This window comes from Danio rerio, chromosome 25, assembly GCF_052040795.2.
Source record: "Danio rerio strain M-AB ecotype USA chromosome 25, GRCz13ab, whole genome shotgun sequence".
Lineage (NCBI taxonomy): Eukaryota > Metazoa > Chordata > Actinopteri > Cypriniformes > Danionidae > Danio > Danio rerio.
This window is the reverse complement of record NC_141045.1, coordinates 30,057,241-30,075,104: the sequence shown is the minus strand read 5'-3', so window position 1 is coordinate 30,075,104 and position 17,864 is coordinate 30,057,241. Positions and strand designations below refer to the sequence as shown.

Genomic DNA, 17,864 nt, shown 5'->3' with positions numbered 1-17,864 from the left:
ATCTAATTACACAATGAGGAAGCAGAGGAGACAGAAATGTGCTAGGGAAAGATTACATCTTATTTTTTGTCACCTTATACAACACCCACAGATTTTATTTTCTTTAAGAACAGTTGGACAGGTCTCATAAATCTGATGTGAATGGGCTTCATTCTTCATAGTGTTGTCAAACAGGGGCACAATATGGCTAGAACAACAGCTATAAATTATGAAGGTGAATTTGAAATCCGAGCAGCTTGTAAACAGAAGAAAAATGGAACTGGCTGCCAGAGCTGCCATAACAAATCTAGGCCAAATTTGTTGTTTTAATGTCAAAGATGATAACATTACAGACTGAAAAACGTTCTGACTGGTAACAATATAAAAAAGGATTGAATATTTTGCAAAGTGTCAACATCACTATGTTTGTTTGAGACTCCTGTCCTCCATAACACCGCCAACCTCTCCAACTGTGACTGATCCAAAAGTTTTAACTTGGGGTAAAGGACAACTGACTATTGTTTGTTTTATGCTATTGGATAAGCATAATGAAATAGCGGGACTTCTTTTTAAAGCATATATAAAGGCTAGGCTTAGTGTAGAATTTAAGTTTTACGGTAACACTTTAGAATAACTGTCCGTTATAACTAGTTAATAGTCCATTAATAAACTGTTAGTTAACGAGTTACAAATGACTTGTAACTGTATTTTAATGATTTATAAATATACCTAATAAATTAGCAATAGATCATGAACAAGCTGCTGGTAAATTACTTACTAAAGACTTGTTAAGTATCAGTTAATTGTTTATATATGTTATTGGGACATTATTCTAGTTGCAATCATTTTTCACTTATTAACTGTTAGTAAATGAGGAATAGTTGCGACTTTAGAATATCGTCCCAATAACATAAAAAGCTAACATATAACTAATATATTAACTCATACTTTACAAATCAGTTGTTCATGGTTTGTTTACCATCTACTAACACCACAGAAACTTTTGTAGAACTTTTCTAAAAAAACTTTTTAAATTTATTTTGTTTTAATGTTTAGCACAAAAAGTGCCCAAACCTCATGGGTTTGTATTCAGCTGTATACTGCTGTTCTGCGACGTGATTGCTCAGTATGTGTGTGTCTATACATTAAACACAATGTTCAACATTTCATCTGTGAGGTTTCTTTAATGAAATACAGCACACAGAAAAGCCAATAAATGAAACAGGGTTAAGGTACAAACATTTTATATTTTAAATATCACATCAAATTTCTGTGACTTGAACTTGTTCCATCCATTTGCTGTTCTACAAAATTTCACTGATATTAGTAGATGGGTAACAAACTATAAACAACTGATCTGTAAAGTGCGAGCTAATATATTAGTTAAGTGTTAGTTATTAGCTTATGTATGTTATTGGGACGTTATTCTAAAGTTGCAACTTTCTAAAATTGCAACTATTCCTCATTTACTAACAGGTAATAAATGAAGAATAATTGCAACGAGAATAACGTCCCGATAACATACATAAGCAAATAACTGATACTTAACAAGTCTTTAGTAAGTAATTTACTAACAGCTTGTTCAAGATCAATTACTAATTTATTAGGTATAGTTATAAATCATTAAAATACAGTTAACAAGTAATTAATAACTTAATTTTTTAATTAATAACTTGTTAACTTACAGCTTGTAAGTTAGGTGTTGGCTATCTATAAGGTACAGTTATGAATAACTATTAACTTTTGTTTAACAAGTCATTTGGAAAACATTAACTAACAGTTTATTAATGGACTATTAACTAGTTGTAACGGATAGTTATAAATAATTAACAAATTAATTTTTGATTTGTTGTTTTTAATTAGAAATTGCTAGTACCTGAAGTTGCAATTTGGGGTGGTAAATATTGTTGAATATCCTGCCTTTCTTACTTTCAAAATTAGAGTCCCACATAAACTGTATGTTTAATACAAGCTTAGACAAACTAAGGAAAATCACTATTGTAATTACACTAGGAAACGCTGTGGCCAATCAAATGTAGCCTAGGGCATGCATATTAATCACAGTACTTACACTCACAGGATTTACATGTGAACAAGGTATTTGAGCTGTATTTCATTTCCATACTGAACTCTTTATTATTTAGCTATGGTATATTCAGATTTTCATTCTATGTCACCTTTAACTATATTCAAGAATGTACGCATGTATGCAATTTAAGATAATTCAAATAACTATTAAATTAGCATTTTAAATAATATATGTACAAATATTTTTATCCCTTTCAATCTATCCAAGTACCAAAACAGTACACAGGTTTAGACTAGCAATAGTACGTTCAGTGGAGGGCCTTCATATTATGCTATTGGTTATAATTAACCTCATTTTAAAAAACACACAACAAATATTGTAGTCCTTCAGGGTTACAAGCTGTCAGAAGTGTGTTTACTGAGCACAGAAGTAAACAGAAGTATATTAGTAATTTACCTAAAATAATAAATAAAATAAAATAAAAACAAGACAAGACAAGACAAGACAAGAATCACAAAAACTAAATATGAACTATTAGTTGAGGTACTATCAGAATTTACAAAATCAGTCAGGCAATAAAATGTTTCTTTCCATTCAAAGATGTTTACTGAATTTTCAAGCAGCATAACAATCAACTCCAGTCAAAAAAAAAACTGTTGCTCCATCGGTCTTTCTTTTACTTTTCTGTATAGTAATACAACTTTAAAAAGACCAATAACGGTGGTGCAAACTATTACAAAACTAGTAGTAGAATATAGGTAAAATCAACAAATATACACAACTAAACAAATCAACATATGTAAACTGTACATGAATCAGAGCACTATTAATCCAATAAAATTATGGCTCTTACAGTTGACAATCTATACATTTCAGTAAAATAATTATAATTATATAATGTGAAATAGTACTATTTTAGAAATAAACCAACAAATTTATAAGAAATAAATACAAAATTACAAAATAAATCCTAATTTATTGGTTACACTAACAATTTCTTTTCGCGTAAACAAAATATTTTGTTCTTTTAAGCAGTCAAGTTTGCATTTCCTGCAAGTTTCAGCAGGTTCTATAACAGTAAATTTAAGACTAAGTAAAGAAAAAAAATCGACATAAAAATAAAACAAATTAAAATGTATAACAGCTAGTATAGTTGACTCATTTTTTTTTTTTAATTAAACAAGTTTTAACTTGGCGCAAAACTACCTCATAGTGATGTTAATTACCATAACAATAGCATTAAATATTTATATACACAGCAGGCATGGCCTGATAACCATTTTCAAGGTATACCGCGGTTAGGAAAAGTCAAGGTTTTAAAACCGGCAAAATTTTCTGCTATACCGTTCCTAAGGTGTATGATTTTTTATTTACATTTTAAAAATGGTTTTTTTAGGAAAACGGTAGAGCTGCACGATTCTGGCTAAAATGAGAATCGCTATTTTTTTTTTATTTGCCTAAAATAAAGATCATGATTATCTCACAATTCTGTAGATGTAAAATAAAGGTTAATATGAGTGGGCTATTATTATTGTTATTCTCAAACGTGGTAAAACAGCAATAAGCTTTGTGTAGCTGCACTGTTAGTTAAAATGCTAAATTTTGTATAGACTTGGAATGGTGGACTTGGACAGACTTTAGATTTGTCCTGGTCATTAATGCTGATGATAATTCTGATATTGAATTATTGTGTTTGAGAAATATGCTTGCAATCTGTAATTTTCTGCTTAAAATCTATCACTGATGTGATTTTCGTGAATACAGAAGACTGGGTGGGTATTTTTGCATTTCGGCGGGCTTTGGATACTTTTTGGGCTGGAATCAGTCGGCTACATATGGCCACACTGTGTGCGCTCTCGGTTTCATTTTCACTGCTAAGAGCGGTTCATATTTCCCAAGCGGCTCCCAAACAATCACTCTGTGCTACAAACTGAATGTTATTTACAACTTTATTACCGTTATTTAAAGCCTATGCAGGTTCTGTTTACTAAAGTAGACTTCATTCACAGGCAAGCGCCCGCCTTCTCTGTGTTAACAGCTGACGGTCAGCTCACGTCACGTGTGATTTTGAAGTCGCAAATACATCATTACATGAAGACAGAAATTACATTTTTGAGGTGAATTATATCTTCAGCATGATAAAATACAGCATGTGACTCTTTTAACATCATTTGGAGGTGTCCACATTGCTGAACAACGCATGTAAAACAATGTGAAGACTTGTGCGGCCACCATTGCTTCTCTCCTGAACTTGAAAATATGATTGAAAGAATTGTAGAAATGCTATATTAAGATCGTCTAGGGGGTCGAATCGAGATCGCAATCTTTTTACGATTAATTGTGCAGCTCTATAAAACGTTATTTTCAGCAGAAAAGATATCCAAATATGTAGTTTTAAATCAGAAATAAATGTTATTTAAAAAAAAAATGAATACAGCAGAAGTATGATTCAATGATTCGTTTCATTATTCAGCCTTATGTGTTTACTGCTCCCAAATTATTTAAAATGTTTCTCAAAATAAAATATATGGTGTTCGAAGGGGAAAAGGGTTTAGTTTCTTACCCAGACATTTAAAAATAATATCTTTTAGAGCAATAACCCCAATACCAATACCATACCCTGAAACTGTGAATTTTTTTTCCAAGGTTATCATACCGTCAGAATCTTATACTGGCCCATGCCTAATACACAGTGAGCTTGTGTCATTCCAAAGCAAAATTGCGCACCTTCGAAACCTTGCATATTGATAGCAGCTCCCCCATACCTGCATATTACACTGTAGGGCCCACGGACATAGGAAAAAAATTATAAGGTACAATTACAACCCTGAAGGACAAGGTCAAGTCCTTATTCAAGCCTGATGAACACTGAAAGGACTGTTGAATTAGTGCCATGATCATACGCATTTAAGACTAAAATACTTGATTTAAAAGTAAAAAGTGATAAGACTTTTTAAAAATCCACAGAAAACCTGTTAAAAACACCCTGTCCAAATTCCAAAATCATTGCTTCCATAAGAAATACTAAAAAATAAAATCAGAGTATTTTCATTAGGCTTGATGTAACATGTCACATGCACTGCAGCAGACTAATGTCATCAGCCCAACAAGATAATTTAATAAGGAACCACAGTTCCTAAGTGATGTCAAACCAGCATCAAAAATTTGATAAGAGTCCACGAGAAAAATCCTTCAACTAAACGAAGAAACGTGTCCTCTTTGATGTAACTGAATGGGAGAGAGCCGCAGTAGTGCAGTGGCATGGAATGATCCATGTGGCATACATATGGCTCCCAGCACACAGATTGACCCCAGGCTTCCAGTCAAGGGTTGTACACTACTCTCATCTAGGTCATGTACAATACGGGTGTGTGTTTGTGCAAATTACGTTCATGCTTGACGACGCTTACACAAGAATATGCTTTGCTTTCAGTGGGTATGTTTACATGGACATCAGTAATCTAATTATTTACCTTATTCTGGATAGACCATTTTGTAGTCAACCATACAAACTGTGTACGTTGTGGATGCAGAAAAACAGCAGAAACATATCCATAAATGAAATTGGTAAAACAGTCTTATCTAAAATCTTGTAACAAAAATTGACTTACAATTTTTTTTTATTCGATGTTTAATTTTAAAGTTCGTCCTTCAGGCTGAAGCTAAGGAAGGACTACTTTGTTTAGCCTAAATTATTTTTCTATGACTTACCCAGTGGGCCAGGGGTGTCCAAACTCAGTCCTGAAGGGCCAGTATCCTAGAGAGCTCCAACCCTAATCAAACACACCTGAAGCAGCTAATCAAGCTCTTACTAGACATACTAGAAAATTTCTGGCAGGTGTGTTGAAGCAAGTTAGAGCTAAACTTAGTAGGACACCGGCCCTCCAGGACTGAGTTTGGAAATCCCTGCTGTGGGCCTACTAGACAATCAAAGTTGCTTTCTTTGCCAAACATTCATTCATTCATTCATTCATTTTCTTGTCGGCTTAGTCCCTTTATTAAAAAGGGGTCGCCACAGCAGAATGAACCGCCAACTTATCCAGCAAGTTTTTACGCAGCGGATGCCCTTCCAGCTGCAACCCATCTCTGGGAAACATCCACACACACACTACGGACAATTTAGCCTACCCAATTCACCTGTACCGCATGTCTTTGGACTGTGGGGGAAACCGGAGCACCCGGAGGAAACCCACGCGAAGGCAAGGAGAACATGCAAACTCCACACAGAAACACTAACTGAGCCGATGTTCGAACCAGCGACCCAGCGACCTTCTTGCTGAGAGGCGACAGCACTACCTACTGCGCCACTGCCTCAAAAGTTTTATTTTACTTTCATTTTATTAACAAATAATCAATATTCAATCTATAAAGTTCCATGCAGTTTTTTTTCTTCACGTTCATAATTAGAATAATTTTTTGGTGCCGTTTTCTGTGTGCGCTTATTTCTTCCTAATGTTCTTCTTAAAGTTTTAATGTTAAGTTTTAATGATTATTTTTATTATTATTTTAGTATTTCCGTGTAACCTACAACAATGCTACAAATGATATTCTCAGCCCTTAAACTTAAATCGTTTTCTCTATTTGTAGGCCTAATTAAATTAATTTAATAAATGAATGATTAGCCGACTAGTTGCTTGAATGAACAACTACTGATCAACTAAGAAATTCTTTAGTGAGGGTCAGGCCTAGTTCATTATAACGACAACTATTTTTGCACTCACAAGTCAGAAAATTACAATTGGTCAATTTTTGGATTTTTTTTTCGCATTTAAAATTTAGCGATTTTCGCACAAATTTAGCGATCACAGTCAGTGTGGTCGAATAATTCATTCATTTATTTTCTTTTCAGCTTAGTCCCTTTATTAATCTGGGGTTGCCACAGTGGAATGAACTGCCAACTTATCCAGTATACGTAACCAGAGCACTCAGGAGAAACCCACGCAAATGCAGGGAGAACATGCAAACTCCACACAGAAACGCCAACTGACTCAGCTGAGGCTCGAACCAGTGACCTTCTTGCTGTGAGGCGACAGCACTACCAACTGCGCCGCCTCAATTTCTTTCAGTATAAAGTTTCTGTATAAAGCAGCATAGCTTCATTAAACATGACTGCTGAGTGTGTCCTTTGCATAGGAAGGCCAATAAACTTAGGGTGAACGTTTGTCATTTCCAGTGAGGTGGACAAATAGGGAGCGGCACACATGTGATGAGCATACATTTTCCAGGCACACAGAGTTGAAAAACATCTGACCTTTCCAAAATGCCACTTTTGCCCCAAGATTTACGCAAGTAGAACGAACCAATCTGCTTCACATGCATGGAATATACATATTTTAGTAAAACTAGACTAATTACTTCAGACAAGCACAGTGCACCTAAACACTGCAGTGCCTTTTCAATTGCTCGAAAAACTTGCATTGGAGCTGCAGAAATGGTTCGTCTGTTTGTCATCCTCTGAGAAAACGATTGATGGTCACCTAATTAGAGAAAGACGACAGGGGAGCATGAATGCAGAGGGCTAAGCGCATTGAAAATGGTGAAGGAAACCATGAGCTCACGCTTTTCACGTTTAAGTTTTGGGTTGCATCATCACCACCTCAGGTCAGAATAAAAACACGTGAAAATTGGTGCCATGACTAGCAGCAGTGAGGAGATAGTAAAAAAAAGATGTAAGGATGTCACCAGAGAAGCTTTTTGGTTTCTTTTCTTGTGCATCTCAGCCACCAGCACCCCATCTGAAAGATTTTTTTTAAGCATAGGGATAATGTAATCATCAAAGTTCACAATTTGTAATGTTGGAATGTGTATTTGAATAATGATGGTTAGTTCATTTACTTGAAAGCACAGATTTGATTATCATAATTTATTTTGTTTACAGAGTTTGAGGTTTACTGTATCGTTACTATTGACACCTTAAGTTTGCTTTAATAAATTACTAAAAAAAAAAAAAAGATAAATTTACCTGGGTTTATCTAGAAACCTGTAATTGTAAAAGCCAAATATTAAGCAAAACCTTGTGTGGATCCAGTCACAAAAAACTCCTATACCACATTAAAAGTGTGGTTCAACTGTGTTTATATCTACATAGCACACTGATAATGGAACCAAAATAGAAATTAGGGCTGCTTGATTTTGTGAAAAATCATAATGACGATTATTTTGGTCATAATTGTAATCAAGATTAGTTTAAGTCAAAATTATTAGCGCTTCAGAGAATTTTTTTTTTTAATAAATATCTTCCAAATCATGTTTAACAGAGCAAGCATTTTTAACGGTATTTCCTCTAATATTTTTTTCTTCAGGAGAAAGGCTTATTTGTTTTATTTTGACTAAAATAAAAAGCAGGTTTAAATATTTTGAAACCCATTTTAAGGTCAATATTATTAGCCCCGTTAAGGAATATATCTTTTGATTGTCTGCAGACTAACTGCCTAATTACCCTAATTAAGCCTTTAAATCACACTTTAAATCTGTATGCTTGTATTTTGAAAAATATCTAGTAAAATATTATTTACTGTCATCATAGCAAAGATAAAATATATCAGTTATTAATAATGAGTTATTAAAACTAGTGTTCAGAAATAAGTTGAAAAAAAATCTTCTTTCCATTAAACAGAAATTGGGGAGGAAAAGGGTTGCTAATATTCAGGAGAGCTAATAATTCTGACTTCAACTGCATATATAGTTATTTTCCATCCTGCAAAGGTAAGAGAAATAAATACAATAGAATAAAAATATGAAACAAACTGTGCTTTAAGCATCTTCACCGTAAGAAAAACACTTTAGGTACAAAAGTCCTTCAGGTGCAGCAGGAATATTCTTCTCTTTCACGTGTCTTGATTCTCAACTCGTTTGTTTATTACACAAATGAGGGTTAATATGAATAATCACTAAACTTGCATTTTGACAGCTATTTGAGCAATAAAGCGCTCACATTAAGATAACTTTAGATGTGTGCGCTCTGCTCGTCTCAGTCTGCGAATGAGACCCAATGATGACCGCATGCCTCTGACTGTGGGCCCTATCATACACCCGGCGCAATGTGCCGCAAGGCACGGCGCAATACTTGTTTGCTAGTTTAAGCTTGGCGCAAGAGTCGTTTTGAGGCGTTGCACACGTTTCTCAAATAGCAAATGCATTTGCGCTCACTGCTGGCGCGTTGCTATTTTGAGAAACTATAGTAGATTTTTCATTAGACCAAAACAAACCCGATCTAAACTCCAGCGCAGAGTTGTGCCTCGCTTTCACACTGCTTAATAGCCTACACACAAGATGTAGAGCAATACGCAAATATCTTTACACATAAAAAAATTCAAATATTGAGGACAGGCCTATATATAGGATATAATAAGAATATATATAGGATATAAATATGCTCAGTTTTTCCACTTACACTTACTTTACGTCCTGTAAAAAGCAAATGCGCTTATGGCGCGATGTAGCTGGCTCTTAAAGGGAATGGGAGATGAGACTCTGATTGGTTTATTCTCAAAACACACCTATAACTTATTAAGAAAATAAACTCAATCCTTTTAGCCCATACGCCACGGTGCAAAGCGGATTTTCCCGTCCTTAAATTAGCAAAAAATGGATTCTGACATGCCCTAAAAGCGTTTGCACCCTGCGCTTTCCGTTTTGCGCATGGACCGTCAAAATAGAGCCCTTTGTGTGTGCACCGCACACACAAAGAATCTTGCGGTCTTTCCTGCTTTTAAGCGCAACAAATGTGTACAACTGAATAGTGGGGGTATATCATGCAATAATCGTTTATCTCGATTAATGGTTTTTCAAAATCATTAGAAGCCAAAATCGAAATCGGATTTGCGATTCATTGCACTGCCCTAATAGAAATACACCACAATTTAATTCAAGTATCAAAAATCCCGGTTTTCATGGTAGATTCTTAATCAGAGTGTCGACTGTCTTGTGGTGATATTGGAATTCTGTTTTCCATGTAAACTTACTGAGAAATAAATTGTCTACATATGCTTTTGTCAGCACAATTCCTTTAACAATTTAATACAAAACAACTAAACACAAACTGATTAGATCTGACAACATTAGGAGTAAATACATGAGTAAATGTAAGTACCAGGACACATACCATTTGGTGGGTCACGCCTTTTCTCTGCAAAAACAAAATTAACATTGTTAAAACGTTGAGGCTGAATTAAACAACTAGTGAGGTCAGAAATAGAAAGGAAAAGAGCTGGTAGGCCACCCAAAGGAGAGGGAAATGGTGGAATAAATATTAGTTTTGGAAAGGTTAGGGAGAAAAAAGGGTAAACAGAGGTGCCCAGAGCTCCTGTGGCCTTTTTCAAGACATTCACAAACCTAATGACTTGTTTTATTGAAATTTTTACTACTGAATTTTCCCCAATTTCCTTTAATATACATTACTTCTTTCCATATCTGTCGTTCATTCATGAACAAACTGACCATTGTGCTATAATTTTGGTCTCAAAAGTAAATTGGGTTTTCGGTACTGTTAAAATACTCCCTTACAGAGGGGCAGAAATCATAATGTCATAGTTTTAAAATCTTTCAAACATAAAAGGTTGCATTTATATTTTAACGTAATCGATAATATGATTAGTAGGGGTGCAATGGTTCAATCTACTCATGGTTCGGTGTATCACGGTTTTAGGGTCACAGTTTCGCAACAGTACCGTTTGTGCCATGCTCAGAAAAAAATGCCTAGAGAACAATTCAAATAACAATAAACATATTGATTGGGTAACAAACACCTGACAATGCAATAGCTTCAAACAGCTAAAAAAGTAGGGCATTTTGAAAACTGAATGTTCAAATAAACTGCTTAAAAAAAATAAACTTAAGTTTGCCCTTTTTCTATTTTACATCTCGACTCAACAGTCTCTATGAAATTATGCAGATAATAATTTTTATGTCAACACATTCTAATATTTGTGCACTTCTAAGGAACTGATTACTTCTTTTTACATTATGCTTACATAGCCAAGCCAACAACACACTTTTATTTATGATTTCTATGTATTGTGATTTCAGAGAGTTCCGTTTCACTAAGCACTATTTCAGAGAATGAAACTTAAGCAAAGAGAGAGCACTCGGCTTTTCTCTCTTAATTCAGCGGGAACAGTCAGTCGATAAGATCAGTTGATACCCACAGAAAGCAGGTAAATAGTAAATAGTAGGAGCGATCTGGTGCGGAAGAAGTAACAGACCTGTTGTATGTCCGCGTCCGTATGGGTCTGGACACGGACCTTGATCCACCTGTTAGTGCCCACTGATCTTTGCAACGGAATTTGCCTGTAAGTGACCACTGATCTAAGCCATCTTTAAAACGGCATTCCATATGTTTTCAGGTCTGTCTGAATTTATTTGAGTGTCTGTTGAAACACTGACAGCAATGAGCTGTGATTTGGCCTCACCTGCGCATTTGCGCTGTATCTTCTTCACTTTCCATGAAAGGTAATCGGAAGCATACCAAGGCGGAACGGCTTTGTTGCAGTTGTTTTAATTACCAAATAAATATTAATAATGCATATTCTGAACCACGGATCACAGGGCGCACCGAACCATGGGAGGACAACGGGACGATACTGTTTTATTACAGAGAACCGCTGCATCCCTAATGATTATAGGTTTATATAATAGATTTACTAAATGTATAGAACATATTTAATTTAATTGTCATTTAAAAGTGACATAGGCATGCAACCGTCTAAATTATAAAAATAAAACAATATTTTTTTAAAACAACAAATGTATTTATTTATTTATTATTTTTGTACAAGTTTTAAATGTATTTGAAAGAAGCCTTTTATGTTCATCAAAGCTGCATTTATGCATTTCAATAAATAAATAAAGTTAAAAATGAAATATTGTAAATGATTATTATAATTTAAAAAAAAATTATTTTCCAATTTAATAAATTGAAAAAATGTAATTCATTACTGCAATGGCAAAGCTATCTTTTCAGCATTCATTACTCCAAGTTTCAATGCCAACCACTTAGACGTCATTCTTGTATCACAATAAAGACCTCAACTGATTTTATCAATTATTTATAAGATATGCTACTTAATATTATTTTGAATTGAAAGTACATGATTAAAACATATTTAAGATATTTAACAAACCAATTATAGCCACATCTCTAAACTAATATTTTCTATTTAGAATTTAAAACAAATTCATTGATTTAAAATGAAAAAAGTATAATAGAAGTATAAAAAGTTTAATATAAGTGTGAATAATTAAAAACGGTTTATAATATACTCAAATTTTACCCAAAAATATTATTCAAATATCATTTTTAATCTCTTCACATGTAACAACCAGAAGAGATCTGAATTCCCTATACATCTGAATGAAACTGAACTGCACAAGAAGTGATTCAGCATGTTTGTTTGTAATTTGACCACATTAAAAACGCAGACAAGAGGGCAGACACAGGAGGCATTTAAGGCACCAGGGCCTCTTTTAAATCCAGTTAGTGCAGAGAGAAGCCTAAACTTCAAAGCCCAGCATGCAAAACAGAGCAGGAAGTACTGGAACCCAGCCAGGAAGTGGGGAAAAAAGAGAGACTGCTGCGTTTACAAGCGGGACATGAGGAGAAAAGGTCTACTGTGAAGGTTTTACGACACACCCTATGGAGAGAATGCCAGCACACTTGCTACGACTACAACACTATGACAAGATTACAACTACAAACTGAGAATGAACACCAGGAAAGATGAGGAAAGAGAAACAAAACTGCAAAAACAACAGGTTAATAATAAAATCCCATCCACATGTTGCTCCAAACCCATATGACTTACATTCTTTCATCAAAAAAGGAAACACTTTGTATAGTGTAGTTCACTCATTTACATGAAATTACAATAAATTATATATGGAGCTTTTACGCTTACTAACTGGGGATGAACCGATGCCAATACTTTGATCGGATATCAGTTGGATAATGCATATTTTTGCTGGATCGGGTTAAAGCCAGCTAGTACCGATCCAAATCCTATCTTGCGCATGTGCTATTTTTGGTGTAATTTATAAGCGAACAAAAGCCACAAAGGTACAGCCCCCTGGCGGCTTATTCACAAACTGCGGTCATACACTAAAAACAGAGCGGCAGCTATTTCAAACGGCGGCGGTATAGGGCCCGGCGGTAATAGTCACTTTGAACTCTCACCTACTGTAGCCTTCGAAGGTAGTACTATCTTTATGCCCGCTAGTATTGTCACGATAATGGAATTTCGGTACTAATTGGTACTGAAATCTTAAAAACGTTCAGATCTCTTTAACATTTGTGCATTTCAAATCCTTTTGTATCTGAAGTAGGGCTGGGCGTTATAGCAAAAGTGCAATTTCGATAATTATTTTCCATGGTGAACGATAACAAATATATATATATATATATATATATATATATATATATATATATATATATATATATATATATATATATATATTAATACAAGTTGTTATTGTATTAAATTGTTATTGTATAATAGGGTTCCCTAAAAAAATGACTGGAGTGACAAAAATTAGAGGGTCCATTAAATGGCAAATTTTCGGCCAATAATTTTTTTTTTATGGCCAAATATTCGGTGTATCTCTAATATCAACACACTTCTAGATTCCCATTGTTGCTCTTTTCTGCTGTGTGACTGGCTCTTAAAGCCAATATTATTATGATAAACATTGTCAGGATTCTGCCACTCAAGTCCTGTTAATTCTTGTTTTGGTGGCAGAGTCCAGACACTAGTCAGGTCATGTGTTAAATTTAGTGCTTGAGTTTTCTCAGGTCGAGTACCTCTTTCTTGTCATTGTCCTTGTCATTATGTGAGCGCCTGCCTGGTCATGCTCGGACCATGCGCGTTAACGCAAGATGTGGGCGCGTGAGGCCTGACCATGGTATGGTTGCATGCTCTTGTCCTCATGTTTGTTTTGTCTGCGCCGTTATGTTCATTCTTAGCATCTCAGTTGGTTTCGGCCTTGGATGGCGCTGGGAGGGAACATTCACGTCACATATGTGAGCGCACGGTAAATATCTTTATTTATGCAGTCAATGAGCTCTCTCATTGGCTGTGTGTTCTAGTTCTGTTTGTATGCAAACACATGCTTGTGTTGTGTGTTCTTGTACCATCATGTGTTCTGTCTAGCGTTTTGTCCCACCCACCTAGTTATCCTGTTTGTAATTGTTATTTTCACTTGTTCGCCTGTCTGTTCATTGGTTTGTCTTTCCTAATTATTCTCCTAGTGTGCTCTGTCCTGTGCTGGTCCGTTGTTGATTGTATGCTTGCTCTTGCTGTTGTATGAGTTTCTTTGATGTCTGGGGCCTGTTTCAGTAAGGAGGTTCAAACAACTCGGAGTTTAAACTTGCACTCTGAGTTGATTTACAGAGAGATTAAAAACTCTGAGTTTTCGGTTTCAGAACAGCTAATCTGAGTTGGGTCAATCAACTTTGAGTAGACCAACTCAGAGTTAAGCGCGCACACCATGACTATAAAAAGGCATTATCAATGGAGCGCAGATATTACGAGTGACTATGGCAACATCTTAAAAAAAGAGATCAGCATTTCTTTCTCCAGCTGAACTTGATGTGCTCATGTAAAGTTATAGCAAATATGAGCGTATATATTTAAAATTAAGCAACCATCAGTGAAATAGAGACAGCGTGGGAAAACAGCTGCCCAAGTTAATGCGTAATTTTTAATTTTAAGTATTTAAACATTTTAAGTATAATAAAATAAGTAATGTAATGTGTGACGTTTATACTTTTTTTCTAAACTTTTATACACTTTTATCAGTTTTAATAGATTTAACAGTGCACTTGTTATGTGTCTGCCTTTTTATTGATCAAGTGACAGAGGTTGATATAACATTAAGAAGGTAAGCAGAACTCAAATAATTTAGACAGAATAATAATCCCATTAATCTAGTAACAGTGCATGTCGAAGGTTAAGCTAATAATTTATAAAAAAAGGACAAGCCTCGTACCTGATTTGTTCTGTGTGTGACAAAAATGTAGGCAATAGCTGTGTTTCCATCAAAATATAGGCTATTACATAAATTTGTGCAAAACTGGAATAACGCCTAAAAATAAAGCAGCGTTTTTATCCAAAGAGTCGAAGAGAACACAATCGTCACTTCCTGATTAACTTGCGGCAAATATCAACACTAAAAACAGAGTTTACTGCGGTAGAATATGCTGCATCAATGATTTTTTTATTTAATTAATGTACCTGAGCCTCAGAAGACAATTGACACACAATGAACACGTGGGGGCGTTTGAAGCCAGACGCGGAGATCTTGACACGCTCCAGACGCTCGGAGGTAATTAATAATATACACTAATAATGAAACAGGTAAGGCATTTTAGAATGACTAAAACACCATTTAAGATGTTCTGCAGTGTGCTCAGTCTGCTGGTTTGTCCTTTCACACACATTTTCATCATCATCTCTAACAAACCATTTTTTAATGTACATACTGTAATTTGTTAAGTGCACTTCGTAGTTTATGTGCATCTCATCCAATAAAAGTTTAACCTACTCAGTTATGCACATGTTATATTATGCGTATTTTCAAAAGTTATGTGAATCATGACGTTTCCATCAATCTTTTTTATGCTCTAAAATAGGAGTGTGGAAATGTAAGACTAATGCGAGAAATACCGCTTTATCTTTAAAAAGGTGAGGAGACCGACAGAAACCCAGAGTTTAGAGGATAAAACCTGCTCCGGACCAGGTTAGATTCACAGAGTAAGTTACCACGGTAACTGACTCTGAGTTAAAGTTAACTCTCTTTTAGAAACAGGCTTGACTTACCCTGCTTTCTCGAGTTTAACAAACCTGCCATTTTGAAACAGAAAACCCAGAGTTTCTCTCATTTCAGGGTTAAACTACTCTGAGTTTTAACTTAACCTGCTTTCTGAAACAGGCCCCTGGTCTACAACAGTTGTTAAATGTAGTGTGCCATGCCAAGGACCATGTCAAGTTAAGTCTAGTGGAGTGTGTAATATAATGGCATGTTTTCCCCACATGGGGAGGTTCAAGTTTTGTTTTTGTTTAGTTTTTTTAAATAAATCCTTCATTTCCCGCCTCATCTGCATCCACCTCATACCATGACAAATATAGAGTAAAAAGGTTCAGCGCTGATCATTGTTATTGATAAAAATTATATCACGATTCATTTTAATATTGTTTTTCGACCTGGCCCTAATTTGAAGTCAATCCATCAGAAAATTGCTCCTATGCCAACCCATAGACAGATCAGTTGACTGAACAACATTGAAACACTCCAATGTCTGTGGATCTGTATTTGCACTTGGTAAACATCAGTGAACTGATGACCTTCACGGCCATTTACAGTCATTTCTTTTGAGCACATGAACACAATAGCCAGCTGTGTTTAAGAACGTGCTCAAATGTGGATGGGAGACCACTTGGGAAAAACTGGGTTGCTGTTGGAAGTGGTGTTAGAAAGGCCAGCAGGGGGCACTTAACCTGTGGTCTGCGTGAGTCCTAATGCCCCAGTAAAGTGAAGAGGACAATATACTGTCAGTGGGTGCCGTCTTTCAGATGAGACGTTAAACCGAGGTCCTGACTCTCTGTGGTCATTAAAATCTCATGGCACTTCTCGTGAAAGAGCAGGGGTGTAACCCCGGTGTCCTAGCCAAAGTCCCTCTATCAGCCCTTACGATCATGGCCTCCCAATCATCCCCATCCACCGAATTGGCTCTATCACTGTCTCTCCACTTCACCAATAGCTGGTGTGTGGTTAGTGCGGTGGCGCCGTTGTCCTTTGGCTGCCGTCGCATCATCCAAGTGGATGCTGCACACTAGTGGTGGTGTGGAGAGTATTTTTTAGGTAAAATAATATCTTGAGCCAGTCTTCACACAAATTTACTGTATAATTTAACAGAAATTTGCATACAGCACACAAATCAAATAGGAATCTTTTTATTTTTATCTTTATTTGATTATTGTAATTTATATTTTTTCTATTTTATTCTAAATCAGTTTTTATATATCTTTATTAATGTGGAATGTGTAAACTGTGAGTGGATGTTCTGATTTAACTGTAGTCATTTATTAATGGTGAAATACGTAATCGATTATGCTACTCCTGAATCAATGACTATACTAACTGTACCTAATTAAAATAAGAACATATTTAACTGTCTACAGAACCAAAACGTGGTAATATGGTTTGCTATGATTGATGTTTTTGACAAAAACAAAAAAATAACTAATTTAAACTCATAATAAAAACAGATTTGGAAGGAAAAATGCTCATATAAAGCATATTTATTCAGAGTGTGGCCAAAAAAATAAAACTGACAAGAGATAATAACAAAGTCATATGGAGTGGATTTGGAATAACATAAGGGTGAGTAAATGAAAAATAAGACATTTAAACCAGCAAGTTTACCGGTTTTCCTCTGTCGTCTGTTTAGCAGTTCGTTGAGTGCGCTTCTAAATCTTTTGGCTTCCTCTTCACTGGCAAAGTTGAGGCCCATCTGACAAGACTAAAGAGCAAAACACACCATATGACCAATAAAGCCAATCATATCCTAACTAAAGCTCAGAAGTAGTTTAACCAAGAAAGTGTTTAGCCAAACAAAGTTTTACATGTAAAATCGCTGGCTAGATTTCTCAGTTTGTCTTCTTATTTACAGTCAAGTAAGCAACATGAAATATTAAGAAAAAAGACTCACGTCTCCTGCAAATGTAATGAAGTATGCTCTTGAACTACTAATCGCAAAATTATTGTAGAGCTCCTGCTCAAATTTTGTTTTTCCATCCTGAAAAACATAAGAAACAAGGCATTATAACAGTTACACTTTTCCTTTGTTTGTTATTGGCATGGA

General features: G+C 35.2%; 1 protein-coding gene across 6 annotated transcripts in view; it reads right to left on the bottom strand.

The window, feature by feature from the left end:
• Positions 1-17,864, bottom strand: part of wasla (WASP like actin nucleation promoting factor a) — a 65,676-nt gene that overhangs the window by 33,464 nt on the left and 14,348 nt on the right. For 3 of the 6 annotated variants that reach the window (XR_015525496.1, NM_001083006.1, XM_087310245.1), the window contains 3 exon segments: positions 17,712-17,798; positions 17,426-17,522; positions 10,113-10,136 (listed from right to left, as the gene is read on the bottom strand). Coding sequence is in view for 4 of the 6 variants with exons in the window: in NM_001083006.1 (NP_001076475.1) it covers positions 10,113-10,136; positions 17,426-17,522; positions 17,712-17,798 (208 nt within the window). In the remaining 2 variants the exon portion in view is untranslated. 6 annotated transcript variants of the gene reach the window in all.